This window comes from Chanos chanos, chromosome 16, assembly GCF_902362185.1.
Source record: "Chanos chanos chromosome 16, fChaCha1.1, whole genome shotgun sequence".
Taxonomy (NCBI): domain Eukaryota; kingdom Metazoa; phylum Chordata; class Actinopteri; order Gonorynchiformes; family Chanidae; genus Chanos; species Chanos chanos.
This window is the reverse complement of record NC_044510.1, coordinates 4,728,590-4,744,582: the sequence shown is the minus strand read 5'-3', so window position 1 is coordinate 4,744,582 and position 15,993 is coordinate 4,728,590. Positions and strand designations below refer to the sequence as shown.

Below are 15,993 nucleotides of genomic sequence, written 5' to 3'. Positions count from 1 at the left end.
CAACACGTTGCACTCTAAAATATAAAAATATACTTGTTTAATAGATATTTTTGTAGGTATTTACTCCAAATATGCAATATTATTATGTGTAACTTACCGACTGTGGATTCAGTTTTTGCCGGTATCTCCCCCCCGTTTTCTTCAGCTAGCTAGAAACAAAGAGCAACTCTGCCAGTTCGCTTATTTTCCCTCTCACCCCCCCTCTTTCGGTCTCTCTCTCTTTCTCCTATCGCGGAACAGCCTGAACGTTGCACGATTAACGGATCTCTAGCGCCCCCTATCCCACGCAGACGACCGCAAAATCACTGCGCATGCCCAGTCGTTGCTTCATTGCAGGTTGGAATGCGGGCGGTGAGAACGCATGGGGGATGGGTGTATTTCTAGTATTATCTTCAGAATGAATATTAATAGGTTGATTATGTGGACTGAATCTTAAATGTTAAAACGGTAACGGTGTCCTCTGACACCGATTTGATGAAATACAGCCAACTAAAAACCCATTCATCCATTCACAAGTACACAAGAGCGTCTAGATGTCAGTGAGAGCGTGTGCACCAAGATTTGTTTACAACTGTAAATAGAACAGAAGCGTGCTTTCCTCTGCGAACCTTTAAATATTAAAATACAGTTGAAATAATAAAAGCCAAACTTTATTTTCTCAATGTTCTGCCGTAGCTATTATAATCCAATTCCTGATCCTATCAAATCTGTGTCTTTAAATCGGTATACTCTCATCTTTCTCAGCTGCGTTGACTCACGAAAGCCACATTGTCCATATGTCTCAAGATAGTGGACACTTTTTGTTTACGTAACAGTCAAACAATGTCCCAAATCCAAACATAGCTTTTTGAGCAAACTTCCTCTTTCCTATCCCCGCCCCAAAAAAAAAAAAGTTTCAACGGGAATGGACCTCTATGATAGATGGAGTGGTTCTCATAAAAAAAAGGCTTAAAAAACTACGGTCTAGGATTGAACCTTTATCTGCATCACTTGTGCCCTTCTACCTAATGCAAGAGGACTGAGTAGGTATCAGTCGTATGTCAATGACGTTACTGAAACCATACCGGTCGTATCAGATCAGAAACTAGGCCCCAGGGAATGAGTGGGAATTGCTCCTTCCGTGCTGCTCTCACTCACTCACTCACTCATTATCTAAGCCGCTTATCCTGATTAGGGTCGCGGGGCTTCCGTGCTGCTGAGGTTCTCAAAATGGGTTTCCTGCTTGAAGTACCACAGGTCACCACTAGATGTCCCTGTTTCACCATTTTAATATCAAGCTCGACAGCAAAATGTGCATCTATCAAACGGATTCTTACACTGACATATTAAACAAATAATCAAATATCCAATATATCAGAGATATATCTTAAGTGCAGAAGGTTCTAGATTGTGAGGTAGCCATATGTTCCTACGTGGCAGGAAATCATCGTAATTACTTTATTCTCGAATAACTTCTAAATCCATTATGCTGATAATTTGTACTTCAGTATCCAGTCTTTCCACTATATATAGTATAGTATAGTTTTCAGCTGGGACATCATCTGTAGGGTTGAACAGGAAATGTGTTCAGCGAACAGTCCGTTCCTTTATGTTAAATATTTACAGGAAAGTTCCTGGGTTTGTTTCCTGTATGTAGTCTCTCTGACTCTGAGAATGTCCAGTCTTGCATGGACCTCTCCTTTTAGCTGTAAGTGAACAGCACATAGCACTCGCATATCATAATCGATGATATTATTCAGTTTCACGCATACAACTTCCTTTTTCTTTCTTTTTTCCTTTTGGTTTCGGAGTGAGACGGGGGGGTGTGTATTTTATGAGCTTGTCAGTATACATACAATCTTTGGATTGGCTGGTTGGTGTTAATGAAAGCATGGTGTTCTCTTAAGAGGCAGATATGGTATTATTGTCTCTACTTTGTTCTTATCTCTGTTTTTATGTTCTCTCTTTGACTTGATATGACTGTGCAAGTTAGTTATGTGCCTGTTATTACAACTTCCGATATTACTAACTAAAAAAAACCCCATTTAAAATTAGGCTACAAGACAGGGTTATAATCCGACACCTTCCTGTTAACTAAAACATGAAAGTCACAACAAAGCGATGAGCATATCAAAAATATTTATTCAGCAAAATACACTTTGAGTAGCTCATAACACATCTCAGAAACATTTAAAAATGTTAAACCATACATCTCAAAGCCCTGAGTTCCTCTCTCTGAGAACCATACATCTCAAAGCCCTGAGATTCTCTCTCTTAGAACCATGTATCCCAAAGCCCTGAGATCTTATCTCTTAGAACCATATATCTCAAAGCCCTGAGATCCTCTCTCTCAGAACCAGAGAGCCCTGAGATCTTCTCTCTTAGAATCATATGTTTCAAAGTCCTGAGGTCCTCTCTCTGAGAACCAAACATCTCAAAGCCCTGAGATCCTCTCTCTAAGAACCAAACACCTCAAAGCCCGAGAGTTTGGCTGTTATTTCCACAGCTCTGTTGAAGTTGCTGTCTGGGAGGGTGTGTCTTCCTGTTCAGTTAGAAGCCAGACTCCACTTTTGAGTTGCACTCAGTTTACAGTTGGTTTTTTTTTTCCTGCTGACATCCTGTGAAGATGACCAAAGTCATTTTGGTTCATTCATCTTGTGGATGACATTTTGACTGTCTTTTCTGACAAACCATGGCTTGATCAAACATCTTAACCAGAGCACCTCAGATGCAAATTATGGGTTAAAACCTCTTGTTGTGTTTGATGTTAGGGTTAGACGTTTATCATTGTGGTGTACTGAAACTTCTCACAATCCCTTATCTATCCAGATGGTTTTGGGTTGTTTTTTTTTTTTTTTACAGGCAAGAGTAGACCTGCATGACTCTGCAGAGATTCTTCCCTCCGGTGTCTTTGAGAACGTTCAGTCTGCACAATTAAAACAAGTCCCTGATAAACCATCACAAAGCACGGCTAGAGAAAGAGTCTTCAGTGCCTTATACCAAAAACTGTGTGCTGCAGAAACGGAGCAGAAATGCAAAAACTGTGTGAAAGAGTTAACTCGACATGAGGTAGAAGATCATTTGCATTTTTAGGAAGTGTCTTTGGTTTCTCGACCAAAGGGAAACGGCAGAAAACTGTGATTTCATTCCATTCAAGGCTTTTTTTTCCATGATAGTTTTTGCGCGCGGGTGTCGGTTTCACAGTCGGAGCTCTAAAAACGAGCCGTTATCCAGCGGAGCAGAGTGAGACAGGTTTTGAGAGCGAGACAGCCGTTATACCTCTCCCACAGCAGGCATAAAATGCCTCTCATAATCTGAAAACTGATTCCCCCACGAAACGTCCCCCCCATCATCGTCATCGTCGTAACTCTTCTCTTCCTCGGTGTCAACCATCTCGCTGTAGCCCTCTTTCCTCCGGTCCAAGTTTGAATGTGGTTGTCTTTCCGTTCCTCTGAAGTTCTCACTTACGCTTTCGTCCTCCCTCCCACCGCGTTTCACCATTTCCTCCCCTTCTGCCGTTCGCCTTTGTGCTTCCTCCTCCTCTTTGTCAAGACGGTTCTCCGTTTGCGTGGGAACACATGAGGTATCCAGAATAAGGTTCTCCAAGACTTCAAGTTTGGAAATCTTGAGTGAAGATTCCAGAGGAGCACAGAGGCTTGGAATTGAACTCTGTAATTGGGACAAAAAAAAAAAAATGTGTTTACTCTCTCATTCAGGAAGTACCGTCAACACCTTTCTGCTTTTTTTTATGACTCTGAACACTCGTCCCAAAAGTCTCTCTCACTTGTCTTGAGTCACTAAAGACTTACTAATTCCCTTCGGGTTGCTGTCAAACTGTCGTGTTTTAAGTGCTCTGTGGTCTCCTGGAGTTCATGTTTGTCACTCTCAGGAAGAACCTGAGACTAACTACTAATTACTGATTACTTTGACTAATTTAGTTTACCTGTGTCGAGCGATAAATGACAAACTGCCAGCAGCAATGACTAGCATGCCTGTATGACTCATTGAGCTGAGGCAGAATGACTGGAGTGAATTAATTACTGAAGCAAGCCAGAAAGCTAAACGCCAAAGACCACTCTCTCCAGTCTGAGTTTTAAGGCTGAAACTTTTGATTAAAAATGTTCCCAATTGGAAATTTAGGGCTGAACAGCTGTAACCACCTTGTTCATGTGTCCTGCTATGAGACTATGAGGTTTGTAAAAAAAAAAAAAATCTTACCTGACTGCTTATGTCTTTGAATAGCACACTGTTTATTGGATCTGGAATTTTCTCACAGCAAAATGTTGACTCCTTAAACTTCGGGTAACAACTAAAACGAGACAAAATGGTGGAAATTCCCGAACACAACATTCTATTCTCAGCGCTATGTTCGCTGCAACAACAGACGATCAGTTTTGATTAATAACAATAAATGAATAAACGAGATGTGACAGATTAGATAAAATCCATCGCAGAATAGACTAGGTCACATCTGATTTCTGATGACAGTTAAGTATGAGATCAGTTTTTCTAAGAACTATAGTTAGCCCAATGAGTCATACAGATCACGTTTCTTACCAGAAAATGCAAGCGATCGGCACACTCATCAGCACGGTTAACGATATTATTACGGCAATTACCACGGAGAGCAAAACGCGATCTAGAAGGGAAAAAGATCGAGTGAGAAGTCGAACAAGAGTGCTCAGAGAATGAGGCCACAGTACACGCTTTGCTATATAGTGTGTAATTTTTTTTTGTTTTTTGTGGAAAGCTTGGATTGTATTTAACACGGTGAGGCTAATGTTATGCTAACAACACCTACAGAGAAACCAAGAAAAAAGAACCAGACGGCTCTTTCTTGTAACTTGGTGCACACAGGGCTTTCCCTACGTGGGCTGAGTTGATAAGAAGGTGACACGGACATGGGGTTAAAGGAACAGAAAAGGCTAGAGAGAGATAGAAAAAAAAAAAAGACAAGTTACCACAATGAGGTTTTCAAAAAAGTGACAGGAAGGGTTGCCAAAGTGAAAGAGACAGTATGGCAAAAGAATTGCAAGACCAAAAACCTGAAGCCAAGAGATGCGCACTATTAGGAGGAAAAGACATGTTTTGACAGGAGGCAAAGAAACTGGGGGGGATAATGAGAGAAAATAGGGAGAAAGGTGTAAGAGCAGAGAAGCTACCGAGGGGAGGAGGTGATGAGAGACACAATGATGAGGAGAGAAAGGGACCAGGCCTAGGCAAGGGTATGACAGAGTAAGTGGTAAACAGAGAGGGAGAGTGTTACTACAGAGGTTATCACAGTAATCACAGTGGCAGATGAAGAGAGGAAGAGACACATAGACAGAGAGCGAGAGAGAGAGAGAGAGAGAGAGAGAGAGGTAGATACCATATGAATCTGTGGTCTTGAAGCTGGAGGTGGTTTTGGGCCCATGTCCGGCCTCAGTCCAGGCTCTGATCCACACATCATATTTGTGCCTTGGTTTCAGCTCAGACAGCTGGTAACTGTTCAGCTCACTGCTCACATTAAACACTGAGGAGAAAATTTTAGTTTTAAAATGTAATCTATTTACTGACATATACTGACACCAAGGTCCGATCTTAATGCAAGGTGTTAACAGGGCGTGTGAGACAGAGCGGGACCAAAGTGTGTGACAAAACTAGTGATAACCCCCATACAGAGTCTCATACAATTTAAAGTTTTGCCAAATACAAAAATGTACATATTTCCAATGTCTTTTGGGCCACCTTATTCCATTAATAGCATGGCAGGGTAAGTCAGATAATCATTATGTCTAAATACATTCAAGAGAAAAAAAAAAAAAGGACAGCACTTTACAAAGGTGTACTTATTCCCTCCTGTACCTGTGGTTCCCTCATCGCGTAGTCCGAGTTCGTAGCACAGAATAACTCCTGGGCTGTCTCTCATGCTGATCTGCTTCCAAGTGAGATTGACGTGAGTGAGAGAGATATTCCCCACTCGGAATTCTGAGACTTGTGGGGGAACTGAAGAAAGGCAGAGATACTTTATTTTACTGAAAGGTCAAATTTTTTTTTTGTTTGTTTGGACACACATTTTCACACAATTCTCCAAGATAATGTGTCAGATACTCAGGGTATAGCATGCAAATGTAAACGTTCATTACAATAAACGAATTCGCTAACAGACATGCTAACCTCTAAAAAAAAAAACACAGATGAGGTCACAAATTAATAACAGGCATCAGCTTCTAAACTGCATAAAAAAGAGGACTAACTAGGCAATAACGATAATGCTTCAGCCTCACCACATTTTGATGACGACTGAACGATATAAAATTATGCGATCATGGCCACTCTGTAAAGAGGCACGCTTAACCAAAAGGGAAATCCGTCAAAAGGATGTAGTGGGGTGACTTACACTAAAAGGATAGTGAGGGAGGGAAGGAGAAAAAAGGAAAGAGGAAGAGCCAGCCTCGCCACGATCAGGTATGAGAGTCTGGAGGTGTTGAATGCTCGCAGAGGCCGCAGGGCGGATTTTGCTTCGGAGCTAGAAAGGTGTTAGGCGCGGATCTTCTAGACTGATTCTTCACAGAGACGCGCAGGCGGGGACGAGGCAAGACAACAGGACGCACGTGATGCCGAGGATAGCAGGGTGTTAGAATTTTAGGGCGTTTTCACACCTGAAAGTCCGAACCGAGGTGCAAACCAAGCTTCATGTTTTATTACACTGTATACATTTGACCGATTAATTTTGGTTTCAGACTGCAAATTTGTGAGCGCACTAAAGAACTTTGTCTGACATAACACCGTGGGCTGCGTCTCCCTATACTTGACATTGATTGGTTTGTAGACGGGAGTGCATCTGACGTCGGCGTGTTGTCAGTTCGGCAGGTAGCCTTTTCAGTTTGAATGGGAAAAAATGAATGAACAGATTCATTTCGCTGCCACTATACTACTATTAATACTGTGGCATTACTACCAGCAGCACCAACTTCAAGCGCAGTACTCGAGACTAGTTCAAATTCACCAAATGAACGCCCTCGTCGTGCAAAAATGATATCGTCGCCGATATAATAAGATTCGGTAAAAATCTCATTCTTACTTCTCTTCCGGTTCTTTTTCTTCTTCTGTTGTGTAATGGGTACCGATAGCCTGCCTCAATCTCCCGTAGTTGGTCCGAGAGTCCAAACCATCCAAAAAGTTTTGTCACACTGCAAACGAACCGACCTCTTTTGGTTGGACGAATTTTGGTTCATTGGTCCAGATCGTGGTCCGCACCTTTTTACACCTGCTATTTTGGTTCCGAAAGTCCGGACCAAACAAGGTAGGTATGAAAGCACCCTTATCTTTTCTAGTAACGGGCTATCTCTTTGTGGGTGTCTGTGGCCAGAGGGAGGGCACCTCCTTTGGAATTTGTAAAGTGTTAACCTGAGGAATAGAAACATTATGTTTGCCTAGTGGTATCTGCCGCACTTTATGCTTCCGAAAAGGATCAAGTACGGTTGCACTACTTAATCCGCGTAATTACTTGTTGTGCAGTTAGTTTAGTTTCCTTTTGTTCTATAAAGTTTGTGAATGAGTGGAACAATGCGGATGGGACTCGTGGTATGGTCTTAATTCCACTCTCACGGGACATTCACGAGACATTCCATTCTCCCTCGAAACTGATCGGTATCAGCTTCTGTCCAAGTTCTGTCCGCTGCTATAAAACGCTGAGCCTCGCATTTGTTAAGTATTATAGCAACTGGCTTTTTGCTTTAGTGTGCATTGGTCCTGAATGCAGTGAGGCCTCTGCCATGAAAGAGAGAAACTAGGATCAAAGGGATAGGGACTGGGAGGAAAAATGAGAGTGAGGGTCAAAGGATCAAAGGAGAGTGAAAAGACGGTGAGAGTGTTGACAATTGCGAACTTTAACGACTGGCGGAGCGCTAAAAGATTAAGAAACGTCTCTTTGCTGAAGACTGACCGCCCCACAAGTAGAAAACTGAATACTCAAAAATATTTTACAGAAATGTTTAGAAATAGAATCTGAAAATACAGCTGTGCAGTGTTTATCATTTATATTTACTGCTCTCAGTGGATTATGGGAAATATCTGAATGTACCTCCTTGGAGAGTGTAGCCAATAGCAGACTTCAGTAACGTGAAGCGATTGTTGAAAACAGCAAACAAGGAAACATTGTATGGGTTATATTTTTGGAATTGACCTGAGGAAAGGAAGAAGTTCCAGCATTAAGTGCATTATATATCAGCACAAGCAGTCAACACACGCACACTCGCACACACAAAATACCCATACACACACGCACACGTACACACACGCGCACACACACACACAGACACACACACACACACACACACAGAGTAATTCAAGTAATGGATAAAAACTTCCTCAAACAAAACTTATGATGAATGACTTGTCTGGGTACTCTCCTGAATTTGTAATTTGTTCATGAAACTGTAAAACAAAGCTGTATTGACACAGATGACAGAATCAGCAATCAGCACAAGCAGTCCACACACACACGCGCGCGCACACCCACACACACACACACACAGGCGCACACACACAAAACACCCATGCACATACACTCGTAAAACTGTTTGCTATACATGTGCAATACCCTCTGTATAACTGTTTACTGCTGTGCACTGTCTGTTTTACTTATTAATATTTCTTAGGGTTTTTATTATATATCTTTTATATCTTTTTATTCCTATTTTTTTACTTTATCTTGTGTTTTTCTTACTGATCTCCTTGTTATTGCGCTATCCCCCACGCTGCAGTAACACCTTAAATTTCCCCGTTGTGGGACTAATAAAGGATTATATTATCTTAAAAACACTCCCCCACAAAAGCGAGTGCACGTACACACACACACACACACCTGTGAGACTGGTGGAGCTATGTGTTTTGTTCACTTTTATCCAGTCCATGATCAGATGTGGTACAGAGTGGGTGGCGTTGATTGACTCATACTGCACCACAAACTCCTTTACATTTTCAGAGAGGGATGTGGGTACATGCCATGACACGTGCAGACGATTCTCCTCTCCTCTTACATTCAACCACGTCTCTGCTGTAAGCTCTTGCGCTGAAACACACACACACACACACACACACACACACACACACAAAACACACACACAAATCTTTTAAGTAATGTATAAAAACGTCCTCAAACAAGACTTCTGACGAATGACTTGTCTCGGTACTCTCCTGGATTTGTCAATCACCTTGTGCAGAAGGGGAAGATGGTTTGGGTAGAAAGTGTGACTCACGCACATGCATGCCGCTGGCACACTGTTGCTTAACGTATGAAAAGGGAAGCCAGCGATTCAGAGACCAAAATGCCCACACGTTACCTCAAAGAATGGGTTACTTATTTCAACGCGTTTGTCATCAAACAACGGCTGTCGCCAAGCTACTGTTTTAAACTGCACAGAAAAAAAAGTTTGCGGGTCCTGCGTTTCGCAGTGTAACTTTTGCGTTCCGAGAAATCAAAGAGAAAACGATTTCCTCTGTCAGAAAAATAAAAGTCCCTTGAAGGCATCTTAATGGACATCATACTGAAGTATACTATAAGTTTTCAATCAAACTGCTGACTGATTAAGTTTGCTCGTTTTTTTTTTGTTGTTGTTGTTGTTGTTGTTGTTCACTCACCCATTTCAAGAAGTGGTACCAGAGCAGGGTCTGAGTTCCCCTTTCTGTTGTATGCTGACACTTTGACTCCTCTCAGATCCTGAGAGGTAACATTGAAACTGCAGATTCGTGAAGAGCTGCCCCGGTCTGTACAGCCCTGCTCATCTCTCAGCAGGTTCTTCTGGGTAAAGCCTCCGTCCCTGTGCATCATGCTAACCACATAACCTTGTATTTGACCTCTGGACTGCGATATAGGCATCTCCTAGTCCACAATCCACACACGAGACACAGAGGGACACCACAACATACATAAGCATCGTAAGGAAAAAAGGGGACCAAAACAAGGGAAATAAAAAAAAAATTAAAAATCTTGACCTATGAGACTATGGAAGTATAATTGCAACATTAAACTCAAAGTTTCGCTGCTGGGTTGTGTCTAATAGATAAACGATGCATTATTTTTCTGTTTCTCCCAGTGTGTTCAGGGTTGAGTCATGGACCTTGTGGTTAATGGAAGCTAGAAAGCTTAATTTTTGGTAGTTATTTCAGAATGTCCTCAGAGGGTTCACACAAATATTGGATAACACATAGTTTGGGAGGAGAGTACATCACTCCCTCTATTGGATTAACATTATCTAACAAGGTCAAGAAATCAGGAATTTCTCATGCCCACTACACCAGTTGTAAACTGATTGATGGTCGTTCATAATGATTGGTTCCGGTACCTTCCACAGGATATGACATGGTAAAACTGCTGAATCTGCCCGACAATTTGTCCAGACATCCAGTACTCCCAAAGGAACTGCGGGAAAGACAGCTACATTTTCAGAGTATTCAAATACAAGATTCAAGGAATTGTGACACAATGTAAAAGCCTTGTAGTCGCACAGCTTCAAGAAAAAAAAAACATACTAAAGAAAAGTGTCAGTTCAAAGACAGTGGAAAACTTTCAGAAATGATGTAAGAAACAAGAACTATTTTGATGTACACAGCTCTCCCCATAGAACAACAACAAAAACAAAAACCACAGGAAAACGCACTTCGAGAGGAGACATTGTTTATACTGCTTTACATAAAGACCGAATCAATGCACAGTCCTGTGGACCGCACCTCATTTGACTTTTCACTGTGTCAGTCCACACTGACCACAGCAGTCCATCTCAAGAGCTAACATAAAGGATTCTGGGAGAGCACACACCCTTTTAGAGCTTTGGGCCAACCAACTCCAGCGGGTACTCACCTGCCTCTTGGCTCAATATCGTACAAACTTCGCTCCAGCCACTCATACCCGTATCTTCGTTGGCGCAGCAACAGCGAACGCGGAATTCGTACGTGGTGAAAGGTCGAGTTTTCTCCAACGTAAAACTGCCCTGGCACTCATCCTCAATCTGTAAAAGAAGAAGGGATTTAGAGGTAGAGTGATATCTGGGTGAAAACATATGTATTCACACGTGAAAGGAGTGCAGTTAAACTAAGCATGGACTGGCTTCTATAAGTGGAATGGATTCTATTCTATAAGTGGAATGGATTCTATTCCATAAGCGGAATGCTTTTTTTCTGGAACAGCGCTATTTCCTTCCGCTGAAAGAAACTGCTGGCGATGATGGTAAACTCTGCTCTGGAACCTTCTGTAAGTTTCCAAGAAGTTGAGATCTACTGAATGAGATGATGGGGGTTTATGAGGTTTTGTGAGGTTTTAAATGCGTTTAAAAATGTTTGGTGACCAGTTGCACTCTCTGCATGGTGATACTGTCATCCTGGAAGAGACCCAACCCAGCAGGATAGAAATGCTTAACCACAGGATGAAGTTGATTACTCAGAATGGTTTAGTGCTTACTGATATTTCCCCTGTCTTCTATGGGAATTTAGAAAGACCAGAGCCAGGCCGGAAAATAAACCAACTACAAATCAAAACCACCAGGATGCTTCAACTGATGTTTCCAGTCAACTGGTTTACAGCTGCACTTCATTCTTGCCTTGCATCTAAAACCAGTGCACAGTCATCACAAACACTGCTAGCAAGAGTTTTTTTTTTTTTTTACCATGGTTGACTTTTGTTCAGCCTTCTATTGCAACCTCACTTGGGGTACTCCTCCAACTAAACGCTTCCTGATCGGTGGGTTTCCTTTACTGAGATCTCTACTAAAACACTCAACAAACATCATGCACTGTGTTTTCGAGGCCTGATCAGAAGACCATGAAGAAGTCAGTCACAAGTGTGTCTGTTTCTACTGCAACCACTAAGCATTGAAAGCGAAACCCAACAAAACTAAAACTCGATTTAGTCTTTTTTTCCCCAATTGACACAGCTGTACACTAAAAACACAGCAACCTATTCTTGCAGCTTCAATGTATTCACCCAGACATATTTCTAACTAACAAATCAAAAATTAGTTAGTTTTTTTTGGGTTATATAACCTTATCAGTGTAGTTATGATTTCAGTAATTATTTCTGGCTGAAACAGACATCAACATAACACTGTTTTGAGATCTCGAAAAGTTTGTGAATGGATAAGAAGTTGTTCTCCTGTCTTGTGTTCCTCTTACCTCATTCCACGCCTTGTCTCCCTGAACGTGATACTGAAGCTGGCACCTCGTGTCACACCATTGCAAGGTCTCTGGGTAAGGCATGTACCAGGTGACCTCGATGCCGTCACTGACAGACATGCAAGTGACATTGGGAGGTGAAAACGGAACTGAAGCAGTGACAGAGAGAGAGAGCGAGAGAGAGAAAAAGAAAGGTGTTATGTGGGTAAATAGATTAAATTAAAAAAAAAATCAGATGCCCCAGGGAGGACATAAACTTTAAACACAACAAGAGAGACAGAGCTGAGTGAGAGGAAGTGAGCGAGATACAGAGAAAAAAGAGAAAGAGAGAGAGAGAGCCTGAGAGATGGACACCAAGACTCACTAATGTTAGCAGTATTAAAACTTGCTTCCTCAGACATCTGGGACCCCAAAACATTTTCTGCGGTCACCCATACCACCATTTCAGCGCTTAGAGAATATTGTGCACGGAGAATTTTCGCAGTCCCATCGATGGTGTTTACTGAACCTGAAAACCTAGACACACAGGTGCGGTCATGCTTTTAGACAGGAAAACCTCATTATATTCTACCATGCAAAAAAAAAAAAAAAAAAAAACCCCAGACAGAGGGGGTGTAGAGAACAAACATAAAAACACATACACGCAAACACACCTACACATTTAGGAGTGTATACTCAAGCTAGAAAAAATATACACGGGCAGTTTACCTGTCAGTCAGAGAAAGCCTCTGTCTCTCTCTCTCTCTCTCTCAAACACATACACACACAAAACTCTCTCTTTCTCTCTCTCTCTCTCTCCTCACGTTCCCTCTCTCATACACACACACACGACAAATTTTAAAAGAACATACTCGATCTCTCTTTCTCTCCCTTTCTCTTTCTCTCTCTGAATCTGTCATCTCACGCTCCCTCTCTCATTCACAGCACACAGGTTAATTTTTAAAGGAACACCCACACACACGCATAGTGTATGTGCAGACGGTGACCTCACCCTGACTCCACTTCTTTCCAGTGCAGGATGTAGTTGGTGTCAATGAGTGGGTCTCTGCCCTGGTCCCAGCGGCAAACCACATCATATGACACTTCACTGATGGTGCAAGAGGGCACAGAGATTGGAGATGGTGGGTCTGCGAAACATACAGATGGAGGGGGCAGAGGGAGAGAGAGAGAGAGAGAGAGAGAGTTCAGACACTTAATTCAGGAAAAAAAACACTTTGCAATTCCATTCATATTCATGTTCATACATTATACATGTATGAACATATACCACAGATAGAAATATATGACATTTGTCTCCCAGCGCAATGTGCAACGTCGAATGTGTATACCGTTTCAGCAAGTTTGTTTTGTGTGTGTGTGTGTGTGTGTGTGTGTGTGAGTGTGTGGTGTGTCTTCACCTCTTAATAAAGTAGAAGAGGTCTATTGGGTAAATTCCAAAAAAAAAACCAAAAACATTTTTGCGCAGTAGACACTGTCAGGACAAGCAGGAAATAAGAGAAAACAGCAGACTTCCGCGGACTACTGACTTCCCCTGTGTGAAAGTTTGATGTTCATTCATGTTCACGCTCCCCTCAAGGAGAAATGTTTTTGCATGATCTAAACTAGCTCGGTCAGTCTTTGTTTTTGGTCTTTGGGTCGCTTCTTCAGGTGCTTTGTTTGAGTTAAGAGCAAAATAACAGGGGCGTTATCATTCCTATTACTACAGCATAACAAACTGTGCTGTATATGTATTTCGAATGTTGGAAAGATTATGTCGCAAACTGTTATTTTCAAATTTACAGTATATTCTCGTGCCTGTAAGGCTGCTAAACACGTACACACGTAATCACCACCGCAAGACACAAAACCAGTGAGACTTGTGGCAAACTTACAGCCTCCTTCCGCTGTGACTTCGCAGTCATCTCGTGCATACTCTACACAACTGAGCGTACAGTTAATGGGCTTCGGCTCGGAAGCTGAAACGTTGAAACGCGCTATGCCAACGCCATTGCTGCAGGAGACTGGAGCAGAAGAGAGACCTTTCCCGTTTACGTTCAGATACAGTGACAAGTGACAGCTATCGCAAACCTGCGTAGACCATGCGCACGCTAAGGGCATGGTTTTAAGGGTCTCGGCGCTCTTGTCCCACCAGCAGTTCACGTGTTCTCCTCGAGCTGCATTAACAAACAAACAATTAGAAAAAAAGACAGAATCGTCAAAAGAGAGTGAGAGTGATATGAAAAGTAGTGATGGAGAAAAACTAAAAAAAAAAACAAAAAACAAAAAACAAAACAAAACAAAAAAACACGACACGGAGAACACAAAACATCTGTGGATAGGCTGCAGCATACTACTGAACTGAACGTTGTGTACATTTTCAATTTACAAGTTCAATTAATAATGAAATAATCATTTTATATGTAGATTACTTACATATTTATTTAAAACGACTTCATACCTCACCTCAAGCATTTAACTCTGTATTTTCATTTGTCTATGACTGATAGCCTACTTCAACACTCGCTCTTTACAGCTCCAAGAAACCGCACTATTTTCATTAAAAGTAACTTTAAATATATGAGATAAACCGAACTCACCGTATAGGAAATAAGAATGTGTGTTGAGAGCATACGTGAGAAAAAACAGCCAAATCAAGTCCATCCATGCCATAGTTCAAGGCATCGAGCCTTCAGTAACAAATTTACCAATCTTCAAACATTTCTGTCATTATTGTGTATTCCATCACTTTCCCACGCAATTTCCAAATTTCCCAAAACAGACACAGCCTTCAGTTCCGGAACTTCCAAAATCCTATTCAATGACAAATGCTGCTGCATTTCAAGTCAACACGAATGCTTTGCTTCACAAACACGTAGCTAGCGATTACACAATTACAGCCATTTATGGTCTAGCTAATAGAGCGGTGTTGTTACAACTTTTATCTTCTTCTCGATAAACATGTTTTCTCCGAGGGTCACACAGTTGTTTAGGGTACTGCTAACTTTTTCTCTCTTCCTTCAGTAGATGCGGCCACTGGACATCAATTTTTCAGAGATCGCGGGGATCGCGCGTTTCCTTATTTCTCAACACACCATGTCTTTCAAGGAGCTCCTGCAGGCTACAATATCCACTGTATCACTCCACAAACGGACTCCTCATTAAGAAATCAGATCGTCGAATTGTAACCCACTCTCTGTGCGCTCACGCTGTACTCCGTCTCTTGACTAAACTGATCGCCGATGCACTGTAGAGGGTGGACCTTCACCGGAAAGGTCCACCCTTTACTGTCGTAAATGTAACACATGCGGTCGGTTGGGCTAGCTCCAACTCAACTTTACAGCTCTGTCGACGAAGCTGCCGACTGCCGAACATGTCCAAAAAGAAATTTCCCCAACTAAAATTTGAGAGATGAGGCATTACTCGGTTCTGAGGCTGTTCCGTTACATTCACCAGTTACTTGCGCAGATTAGAGGCCACGCAGAATCTAGGCAGAGTTGTCATCAACTGTAAGAATGCAGCGTTGAAAGGTAGCCGTCTGCCCTATTTTATGTCATGTAGTTATTCTTTTGGTCTCTATACTACATAAAACATAAAAACCCTTTCCCTACTAGGCAGGCATTTAAGTGTATCGCCGATGCTCTGCGGATAAACTGAACAGTTTTACCGCGTCACAGACAGGACTAAAACGAGTCAAACTATTGCCCGCGGTTGAAGACTTTGAGATTGAGGTATGTGACAATGGCAGATTTCACACGAAGAGACAGAGACTCAAGAATGGTTACTGAGTTAATGCAAAAAAGAAAACTTTATTTGCTCGCTAACATAATCATCATTTTCTTTATCATCAAGATGTTACAATTAATATTCAGTTAATTATCTTGATAT

At 41.8% G+C, this 15,993-nt stretch overlaps 1 protein-coding gene across 1 annotated transcript; it reads right to left on the bottom strand.

Annotated features, from left to right (window-relative positions):
- Positions 1 to 3,252: 3,252 nt before the first annotated feature.
- il12rb2l (interleukin 12 receptor, beta 2a, like) lies at positions 3,253 to 15,412 on the bottom strand. The gene is made up of 15 exons (XM_030793893.1): positions 15,295 to 15,412; positions 14,001 to 14,129; positions 13,121 to 13,256; positions 12,494 to 12,645; positions 12,130 to 12,278; positions 10,823 to 10,970; positions 10,308 to 10,384; positions 9,604 to 9,844; positions 8,828 to 9,034; positions 8,045 to 8,146; positions 5,824 to 5,964; positions 5,348 to 5,491; positions 4,537 to 4,618; positions 4,198 to 4,288; positions 3,253 to 3,648 (listed from the first exon to the last, which is right to left on the bottom strand). Exons 1-15 carry the CDS (start codon positions 15,410 to 15,412, stop codon positions 3,253 to 3,255), a joined length of 2,313 nt encoding a protein of 770 aa, XP_030649753.1.
- Between the last annotated feature and the right edge of the window lie 581 nt (positions 15,413 to 15,993).